We start from the raw sequence: 11,370 nt of genomic DNA, 5'->3' as shown, positions 1-11,370 counted from the left end.
AGCCAGATACTTTATAAACTTATATTCATGATTAATATTCACTTTTTATCAGTAAATAGTTGTTATAATCATAAACTCAAGAAAGAAAGACATATTTGTAAATTTTTATTACTTCTCCAGTTCATCATAGGTATGTGTAAAATTTTAAATATATTTTAAGTAAACGAATAAATATTGAGAAAAAGGGAAAAACCTTGTTTAAATTTTTTTCAATTTAAACTGTTTTTTTTTTTTACTTGGCTCACAATTACCCCTGATTATATATTGCTTTGAAGATTAGCTTACATGACAGAGGATTTTTTACTTGTGAGTTCATTTCCAAGTAATGGGTATAGTTCTGTAATGCTCGAAATTTAAAAATTCAAAAAACTTATGGTGCTTCGTGAATATTTGCATTAAAACTCAGTCAAAATTGTTGTGAGAATTGTGTTAGACATTACTCAGATTAGGACATTGAGTTAAATTAATATTAATAAAATAAGACACAGAAACCTGTTTGAAGTTTGGCAAAAAAATTTTATTTATTGTTTTTTCAATGAAAGAATTTCTTTTATAACAAACAGTTGAATTTGAGACATTTTTCCATGTGAGTTAACTACAGAATTTATTTAAAATTTTTTCTTCAAATGCAGGTAAAGTTTGGCCATAAGCCATGATAGAATATCATATAAATCATTTTGTTTAAAAAAAAATTTTTTTTTGTCCACATCTTTAATTGCTCATATAGAAAAATGTTACAGTGTTATAATTCATTATAATTTTAAACTTTACCAAGATTTTTCTGATTATACACTAATTAACTTTCAGAAACAAACCTTGAAAAAGGAAAAAACCTTTACAAAGTTAACTAACTACGTTCTTAGTTTTCTGCCTTAACTATGTAAGAAAGTATTTTCTTTTTTGACAGTTATTAGAAATGCAATGGAATATTTATTATCTGACACTTGTGAATTAGAGGCAAAGTTTATACAGCCTTAAATAATACTTGTAAACAATAGAGAAAAAATATATTGCTTTTTTTAAGCCCTTAAAATTTTTACACTGAAGTCATAAGCAACTTTTCAGGTAAAATTAGTTGCAAGTTCAAAGAGAGGGAGAATGGATTTGGGGCCTAGATGATCAGTATTCTACTGTGTGACATTTTTTATTAAAATATTGCTTAAAGAGAAATGTGTTAATATTTTATTCGACAAAAAAGGTAGGGAAAAAAGTGGCAGATCTAGTCCGGCCAATAAATAGCAACATTTTAACATAATTAAATATGCATATATGAACAAAAACAGGATAATTGATCTCTTGCTCAGCATAGAAGATAATAGACCTAGACCAGTGATGAGATTCAAATCGTACATAATATTTCTCTAAATTTATTGAATTTTTTTTTTCAAAAAATAAAATTAATATAAAAATACAAGATTTAGATTAATATTTTTAAAATTAAAAAAAAAAAAAATTGAGACACAGATTCTTTTGATTAAATTTTCTAAGTACACTTTCGCAATACATTTTTAAATATTATTTCCATTTCAAGAATTGATACATACTGCCAACTTAATCACCATGTCTGTTTAAATTATAGGAAGTGATTTATGGAATATGATTCCCTCATTTCACAAAGTTTTATTTTCCATTTTAACTGCAATCGATTTTGACTTCACAAATGATTTATGTTATAAGCAAAGGTATGAAATTCTGGAAATTATAGCTCATTTCTCATTACTCTCTTTTAAAAAATGAACGAAAAGTGTTCCTGCTTTGCTTAAGTTGATGGGTAACGAGATTCTCTGATTGTGGCCCTTTCAGTTAAGAACATTTACACATGTACCAGTTGAATCCCAACACTGTTTCAGTAAAGAACATTTACACACGTACCAGTTGAATCCAAACACTGTTCTAAACATACTGATTGTATACTAGTTAATATAATAGCAATGGAAAATATTTTTTTAAATAGAATTTTGTAACACAAATAAGAATTTGTAACTTAGGTATATATATATTTTTTGAACCTTGGTGAGAACAGAGAAATATTGGCTTACTATGTGCAAGAATAAGCAAACCCATCAACATAAAACTTTTTATCACAGACATTTCTTTTGTGTTAAAAACACAAAATACATATTTTTTAAAATACAGATCATTTTTCTATAACAATATATCTAAGCTACATAGGGCACAATGTGCAGGCATTTTAAGGCAATTAGGGAAATTGAATTATTACTGTTAAAGATGGAAAATTGTATTTGTATGAAAAATATTTGATTTGTAAAAAAAGTGATTAGCCTGTAAAAATGAGAGGCTAAAAATTGAGACTAATTAAAAGAAATAAAATGCTAAAAAAGTTGACTAACAAACAAATGCAAATGAAAAATTTGATTTAAAAAAAATCTAATAAATAAGATTAATTTTATACATATTCTGAATCAAAAAATTGCTTTTCTGTTCGCTTGCGAGTTATTGTTCTTTCAATCAATTTTTTTATTTCTGACACAACACACACAGAAGATGTCAAAGCAACAAGCATCAGAATATCTAAAAAGAAAGTAAAAATTATTTTACGAAAAATAAATGAAACCAGCAGCTTAAAAAGTGATAACTTTTATTGAATGTAATTATAGAACATAAAATATTTATATACATTCATTTAGAATAATTTTAAATGTGTTTAAACACTAAAAAAATACACAGGAATCATTTAAAATACAGTAAAAAGAAGTGGTTTTTATATAGTTATGAATTAAAACTTTTAATTCTAATTAATTGCAGAATTAGCAATATTTAAGGTTCAACAATGGTTTTCCTCCTTGATATTTTACTACTAATATTTTTAAAAAAAATAAAATTATCGTAATTTTAACTACAACTGAAGTATGTAACAAACTGTAAATGAACTCTTCTTTGATTTCCTTTTTGAGAAAACATAATGTGTGCTAAATTACATACTTGTGTACATAAATTAAGCACATTTAGAACGGATTGTCCTGTTTTATTAAATTTTGACAGATTTTTTAAAGGTCTAGTGAAATATATTTCAGTATTTAGTTTTTTCAGCTTTAATATGATCATTCTCATGTTTTAATCTTTATTAACTAATTTAGTTCTAGGGTTTCCTTTAAAAAAAAAAACAACAACTTACTAGTTAACACAAATGCAATGTAATATGATTTATTATCATGTTATTCCTTGAAGCAGTTCGCAAATTTTGCCTTTGAGTTACGCAAATCGAAAATGACACAAGACATTTATCACAATGTTCAGATCAAATTTTCTTTTATTTTAAGAGTTTTACTAATATATTTCTGACCTTCATTTGAGAGCAAGGAAAAACAGGAAATTCCTACTAAAATAAATTCATTTATAACGCCAGAAGTGCTAATTTACTGGAATTTTCTTACTAATGAATAAAAACCTTGATGGGAAAAAATTTAAACAAATGAAATAAGAATTAAATTTAATTATAGAAAAAGAAATTTACCTTGCAAAGGCAAAGCTTCAGTTTGAAATATCCTTTGTAAAGGAGCAAAATAAATAACTAATAACTGTCCAATAACAGATCCTGTAACTGCAATGAGGAACATCTTGTTGCTGCACAAGCCAATTGTAAAGATAGATTTTGTCTAAGAAAAGAAAGCAAGTTAGAATATCACCTCTTTTTTTCTTAAAAAAAATTTAAAAAAAAACATTTAAAATAGTAAAATTGTTTAATAGGATAGGTAGACACAAAACAAATTTATTTCACACAGTTAAATTTCATAATTTTTAGGTAAGTAAAAGTTTAATTAAAAATATAAATTTTAGTTAAGTCACTCTAAACAATGTTCCAAAACAAACAAACAAATTAAGTTTTATGCCATCTTTAACAAAATTGAAGGTGGTTTTGCATATTAGATCCACAAAGTAATGAGTTAGCATACTTGAAACTTAATAACAATAATGCTTCCTACCTGAGACCGACAGCTTAAAGCATTGAACATGTCAAAGAAAACAAAGCAAGTGAAGGTCATGGTAGTATCCCTTCTAGTTACCATCATGTCACTCATCTGAAACAAAATAATTTCAATTACTCTCCATGAATTGTACCAATTATCTCCCAGAAAAATTTGGCAGAGTCATTTGAATCGCTTGGATAATATTGCATGAGATTCAGGTGAAATTTTGCTGCCATTTAAAGAGATATAGTTAGCTATAGTTTTTTAATGATAAGTATTGCTTAATTTAAAGTATTGTTCCCAGGGAGGTCATTTTACAAGTTTCCAGAATTTACAATATATAACAGCACAAAAACATTTTATATTGCCTACATGGTAATTTGGGTGCTTTTCACTAACAATTTTAAATTATGGCTTATGAATGATTCTTTTATAAGTCTACTGAAGATATTCATTATTTTTTCCATAAACTAGAGTATGTAAAAAACAAGGTTTAAAAAAAAAACTTCTTAAAAATATAAAAGAAAATTAGTAGTTTTTTGTTCGCTTGGATCCGTTTTTTTATACATTTAAAATAAAAGGTTAAATAATATTTTAAGCACTAATCGTCCTCAGCAAAATGAAATAATTTTTCAAAATATAAGTGAATATGATATATCTATAACATTGTTAAGAAAATAAAAATATATAAAACCTAAATTAGTTCTTGGTGTAAAAATTTTTTTATGTAAATTTCAGTGAGCATATTGAATAAGAAAATCTGAAATATTAAACCAAAGGAAATAATTAAATTGTTTACAATTACCTCTCTTCGAAAGATCCACATGGTACCCGTAATAATGATTAAAGCTGATAATATGACATTTATAATCAGATCTTTTGTTATCATAGGTTCTTTTACATTTCTTGGAGGCTGTTTCAAAACATCATGATCAACAGGCTCAACCCCTAAGCTATGATACAAATGAAATTTGATTATGTTTTTGTATTACACATAGACACAAGGAAAGCAATCTGGAAATACATCGTTCGTCAAACATTTTTTTCTTGCCAATAATACATATTACAAAATGTTTTTAAGGTAGTGTAATTGCATTCATATAAGCGACAATTCTAGTAAAATAGTAATTAAGGGAGCAGTTAAGATTATATTAAATGTAAGATACATTTTATATTAGCTTATTTAGAGACGAACTTAATCAACTAATTTTAAAAAAGAGAAACATATATATATCCAATTTAGAAACTAAAGAGGTAAATCATTGAGATCAATTATTTGATTTTGAAAATCATTGAAATCAATTATAAATTTTAAAAGGGTAATACTTAATAAAAATCATTTATTGAATAAAACATAAATATCACAAGCATTTTTTTTAAAGGTTGTTCAACGATTCATGGATTCTTTATATTTTCAAAAGTTAAGCTTTACAAAGTCATCTTTTAAAAAATAATACAAGTAAATTATTGTCTAAAAGTTAAACAGCTAAAACAAAAAAGCTGTAACTGAATTTAAGAACTTTTAAAAAGGACTTAAAATATCTTTCTATTAAATCGTTTTCCAAATTCCTAGACAAATGCAATTCTCAAAAATAATTTTTTTTAATTGTTAGTTTTTCATAAGAAACTTGTTTTTGAAAATCTGATATTTTAGTAACATTAGGTATTCAGCACTAAAAAAACAAGAACGTTCTAAAAGTAAAATCTTTGAAATTCAAATTACAGTCGGACCTCTATTTAACTAAGTCACTAAATCCCGATAATAAGTTCGTTAAATGGAAAAATTAGCTAAATAGAATATCACCTTTTGAAATACTTAAACAACACAAAACAGGTTTCAAATTCATAAACACTAGTCATAATTATTACAGCAATTGATGCACTTTTATCTTGCAAACTAGTATCTATTATTTATTTTATAAATCTTAACCATATAAAAGAAATCTGCATGGAAAGTAAGAGTAGAGCAAAACATTATCCAGTGTTACACTATCATACTACATACATTTACAACTAAAAAAAGCTAAAATTATGTTTAAAATGATAGCTGCATTTATTATAAAAGTAATTTTAAACATACATCACCACGTGCGTTAAGTTTAATTGCTACAGATAAAATCCGTTAATTTGAACTGAGGTTTTCGTTTGAAATGCAAACAAAAAGGTAAAGGGAATTTACTGCTTTCTCTAAGATAATTTTCAGAGGAAACAGTAATACATTTCATAAAGCAGTGGTTTCGAACATTAATTTAAGGTCAATTCCCCCATAAAGTGCGTTAACAAGTTTGAAATGTTAAGAAATATTTTGGAAAATAGGGAAAGTGGATCTCAATGAAAAGTTCAATAAACAGAAAATTCACTTCGCTATTTGGAGGCTATTTTACGAAGAATTTTCCATACTGTTCTTGGTTCCTCGAAAAGATTTGTAAAATAGAGAAATTCGTAAAATGGAAGTTCGGTAAATAGAAGTCTGACTGTATATTTAAGAAAAATTTACCTTAACATTCAATTAAAAAAATTAATTTTAAAAAATTAAATGAGAAAAGATATCAAAGAATTATGCAAAATATTTTTATTTTCCCCCTTACAAAATTGGAAAGAGAACATATATAATATTTTATTTTACAATAAGCATAGTTGCCGGTATGCAAAGGAAAAAATCCAGTAAGTTTTACGAAATAATATAAATGTCATGCGTAATATTTTAAATAAATTAATTTTCAGAATTTTTATAGTCAGTAAAATAGAAAAACTACATCCCACTAATTACTATAAATCTAAATTGGTTGGAATATTCTCTATTTGTGATGAATTTCAATATTGATTGTTTTTATCATTTTACATTTAATTTTTTTTTAAATCATAAATTTCAACAACAATAGATAATGAAATCAGTTTAGAAAGTTAAACATATTGTACAATTAGTTTTAATAGAGTAGTAAAAAATATAAAAATTACAGAACAATGAACAAAAAAGCAAAGCTTATAACAGATAATTTTAAATTTGGCTTTCATCATTATTTAGCAATAATACTTTTTAAAATATTTATAAAACAATGAATGAACAAAGTAAAAAAATTTAATGTAGGATTTTTTTTTTTTCAATTTTAGGAAATTTTCTGAAATGTACAAAAGTTAGGAGAATTTTTGAATAACCCAGTAGATCAGCAAAAACTACCAAAATCCAGTAGTGTCTTTTATAATCAATACCTATGAATTAGGTATTGATTATAAAAGATTAATTTAAGGGACAAGAAGTTAGCATCTGATTACATCCACAAAAATAAAAATTACAGATGTTTTATTATTATTTTTTTTTACTAGAAAATCGAAGCTAAAAAATTTATAAAAACTTAAGATTCGTCTTAAAAACAAAATTTGGAAGCGAACTCAAAAGTTAAGTTTTCACAGCACAACTGATATTAACAGTATAGCTTGCATCAATGATTCATGCAATGTAATATATCCGAAACTTGTTTTGAGGAAAAGTTTGTAAAGTAGTTTTTGTGACATCATGCACAGGGTGCATTATTCAATAGTAACTAGGTAAATTTCACGGTGCATACAGTGTACAAATATTTATAATTTCAACTAAAATCACAAATAACGATTTTATTTGCAAAGTATTATGAAGTTACAAGAAAAGATTCATGGTTAATCATTTACTTATTTTGAATTCTTAGTAAAATGTCAAACCAATTAGCAATTTCAGAACATGTCCTGATTAGCACACTAAGAAAACTTGTTAAATGTATATTATGAGATCAAAAAAAAAGTTCACAAAAATGTTAATACAACACATAAGTAAAATAAGATTTTTCATAATTAAAAAACCTTTGAGCAGGTGGACCATCCATAATGATATTAATCCAAAGAATCTGCATAGCATTCAAGGGATTAGGAATGTGCATAAAAGTTGAGAGAGCAACTAATGACAAAGCCGCAATGCTCCTGCAAAGTAAAAAATTGGCTTTTACAATTTATAAAATATAAAAGTGATTTTCTTAAAAATGGATTCAGATAAACTGTTAACCCCTTAACTGCCGGCGTATATATACGTCTCGGCCAGACGATGCATTAACTGCCACAGGTTTTCCCGAAGTACGATGCTTTGCATTGCGCTGTTATAAATAGAACTTCATCCCCAACTTGTGAATGCAGTAAAATGACCTTGAAAATGTTTGCCAATGAAAGTGTTTGCAATGTATGCATTACCAATTTCAGAGAAGGCGGAAGGGGCAATGGGAAAGGGGTGTGTTGGAAAAGTTATATCATAATATTTATTGCTTGTGTGTTTCTATTTGAGTAAGGTCGGGCTTATTATTCCTTCGTTTTCGTTTCCCGTGTATATTCGTCGAGAATCTCGCTATCAGTGCATTGAATGTGATGTTGGTTTATGTGCCCAACTATGTTTCAGGATTTATCATACAACAGCTAAGTTTTAACATCCTTTATATTATATTTTTATTCTTTAATTTAAGTTTTGTATTTTCTTTTTTCTTCTCTTGTGAAAGTAAACTGTTTTTAAATTGCAAAGCGTGCATCTTTTCCTTCCACTAAAACACAGCTTATCAAAGTGCACTTGAGCGAAAAACAGTGGCACTGGGGAGTGAATCACGTAAATTTTACTCGGCAGGTAAGGGGTTAAAAAAGTGTATTATTATATAACATAAATAGATAAAGGTTTAAAACAGTTTCTCATTATTGTTGGCCTATTCTTATATGCAAGAAAATTGCAGAATTTGATTTCTTATTTAATAATCTAGATTATGCAAAACACCAATGATGTGAAATATAAAGATCCTGAAATCTTTGACTGTCATTATCATAAAATTAAGAAAAGTTATACGAGTGTCTTTTTTGGTAAAATACTTATTTTTTATCCCTTACTTAACTCTATTTCTCACCAATATTTATTTATCTTCATTCTGTCTATTCATATTTTAATATTTCATTCTACCAATGTTCCAAATTTAATGTTCAAAACCTTAAGCTCCCTTTATTCTAAAGTAATCCAATGCCATTAAGGGGATTATGTAAAATTATTATCTTATTTATAATGCAACATTTTAATAACAAGCCAAGCATGTTTTGAGAAACATTTAAAATTCCTACCTAAATCAAACTTGCTAACCTTTTTGATATTATTAAACAGTAAATAAAATAAATTAACTTTTATGTAAAACTGTGAGGGCTCAATATATGAAACTAAAATAATAAATGCATACAAAATTGTAAAATATTACTACAAATTAATTTTATTAAATAATCTATTTTGCCAAAAACAATTACGGAGCTTTTAGGGCAACCAAAAATTAAGTGGGAACTTAAACAGTAATTGTAGATGAAATTGCAATGGTAACCTAACAATGAATAGATTTTAATTTTATCCCAATAGAATCAGGAAGTACATCTGTGAGATCATCTTTCTATGTTAATTCAATAAAACATTTCAACTCTTTTAATTGATTACTTTTTTATTCCGATATAACAATCTCTTTAACGTAAAAGAATGAAAATTGATTGTGCAGCAATAGAGGCTGGTGAGCCTGAAAAACTTTAAAATATAAAAGTTACCAATACATATAAAATTGAAGATCTTTTGATACTTGTTTAAACATTAAAACATTAGAGGTTTGGGCAGTACATAATTTCAAAGTATATAAAAGAGGATAATATAAGTAGTTGAAACTTAATTCAAGATTTTCTACAGTCAAAAAGATCAATTATTCTTTCTAATATTTGAGATTTAGCAATAAGTAGCAATATTATTCAAATTTATTATATATATATATACATATTTCATTTATGATTTAAATAAAACTATTAAATTTAAAACTTAACCAAATTAAATTTTAGAGTTAAGATAATTTTGATTCATGTTTTTTGAAGCATATGTTACAAGCATAATAGAGGGCAATACCCACATTAATTTGATTATATTTTAATTACAGATATTATTAAAAAAAATTTAGTACAGATATTATATAAATTTTACATTATATGTTTATATTTGAAGAATGAATCAAAGAAAAATATCAATATCTTTTGACAAATTTTTTTTAAAAAAAGAGCAAGAAGAAAAAAAAAAAACACAGACTTAAAGTTTAGAATAAAATGGAACTAACACTGAGAAGGTTAAATCTTATACTTATTTTATATGTTACACGTGAAAAATGTAGAACTCAATATATAACAATTTGAAACAAGTAATGTCACATTTAATGTATAATTTCATAAATTTTTTTTAAAGATTTTAATAATTTTCTTTTTAAAAGCAGACATAACATTTTAAAATTCTTTATGAAACAATATATGAGTGTAAAATTTTTTTTCTTCTTTTGTGCAAGATAAAAGTTAAACTAACTATTTTTAACAAAACCTGATTATTTTACAGTTTCCAAGGATTTAAATAAGTTTACATTGATTTTACACTAAGAAAACAAGAGGTAAAACTTACGTGCTTAATTGAAAACGTACAAAGTTCCTGATGTTATAAAAGATTCCCTTTCCTTCCTCAATAGCAGCCCTATTATAATAAAGACACGATTTTAAGAGGATATTTAATAATATATAGCATGAACTCTATGAAATATACATACATAATGGTAAAGAAGTCATCATCAACTAATATCATATCAGCAGCTTCTTTGCAGACATCTGTTCCATTCTTACCCATAGCAATACCAATATCTGCTTTTTTCAAAGCAACACCATCATTCACACCATCACCAGTCATACCGACAATAGCCCCATTTCTCTGATAAGCCTTCAAATAAATTCAAAACAGATAAATAATTTATTCACTATTGCACATAATACATATTTGAACATTGTCTTAGAACATCTTGTGTGATGGTTCCACGAAATTTTCCTAAGAAATTTATCAATCACTTTAAATAAATTTTATACTTTCAAAAACACTCAGTTTAATTTGAATTGAATTTTAGAAATTACTTTCTAAAATATTGATGTGTGCCCAAGTGATGAAAGTCAATGCCCTGGTGAAGCAGAGGTTCTGAATTCTATCCTCGCAGATGAAAGAAAATATAAATATGTCGTTTAAGCTTTTATTTATTGTTTGAATATCTTCTAGAAACTTTTATTACATCATTCTTATATAACTGTATATAAGTTTCAGCATTTCAAGTAGAAACACAGTTACCTTGTTGTATGTATGTCAGAAGTGTTCAATAAATCATTATGACTAGTCATCTTGATTCTGTTCCTTTCCACGGGACAATATTTTAGAAACTATTTAATTGTCTTTTTTTTTATTTACTTATATATACTTCTTTCAAGAAGAAAATAAAAGTAGTCTTTTTTATATAAAAACTATGGTAATATATCAATCAATGTTATAAAAGTTTCTTGAATTATTTTTCCAAAATAAGATATTTAGAAAACATACTTAAATCTGGTTCAATGTATTTTATACTTA

The 11,370-nt window shown here is 25.9% G+C and overlaps 1 protein-coding gene across 5 annotated transcripts in view; it reads right to left on the bottom strand.

Annotated features, from left to right (window-relative positions):
- Positions 1–495: 495 nt before the first annotated feature.
- The window catches only part of SPoCk (secretory pathway calcium atpase), a 59,392-nt gene continuing 48,517 nt past the window's right edge, over positions 496–11,370 (bottom strand). For all 5 annotated transcript variants that reach the window (XM_016071902.5, XM_016071903.5, XM_016071904.4 and 2 more), the window contains exons 18-24: positions 10,532–10,698; positions 10,390–10,458; positions 7,764–7,880; positions 4,735–4,882; positions 3,945–4,040; positions 3,476–3,617; positions 496–2,532 (exon numbers count right to left, since the gene is read on the bottom strand). In XM_016071902.5, the coding sequence (XP_015927388.1) occupies positions 2,408–2,532; positions 3,476–3,617; positions 3,945–4,040; positions 4,735–4,882; positions 7,764–7,880; positions 10,390–10,458; positions 10,532–10,698 (864 nt within the window). In that variant the 3' untranslated portion in view covers positions 496–2,407. The remainder of the gene's footprint in view (positions 2,533–3,475; positions 3,618–3,944; positions 4,041–4,734; positions 4,883–7,763; positions 7,881–10,389; positions 10,459–10,531; positions 10,699–11,370) is intronic.

Source organism: Parasteatoda tepidariorum, chromosome 3 (genome assembly GCF_982258835.1).
Source record: "Parasteatoda tepidariorum strain Cologne lab strain chromosome 3, Ptep-v5.0, whole genome shotgun sequence".
Lineage (NCBI taxonomy): Eukaryota > Metazoa > Arthropoda > Arachnida > Araneae > Theridiidae > Parasteatoda > Parasteatoda tepidariorum.
Note: the sequence above shows the minus strand (reverse complement) of the source record. Positions and strands in the feature narration are given on the sequence as shown.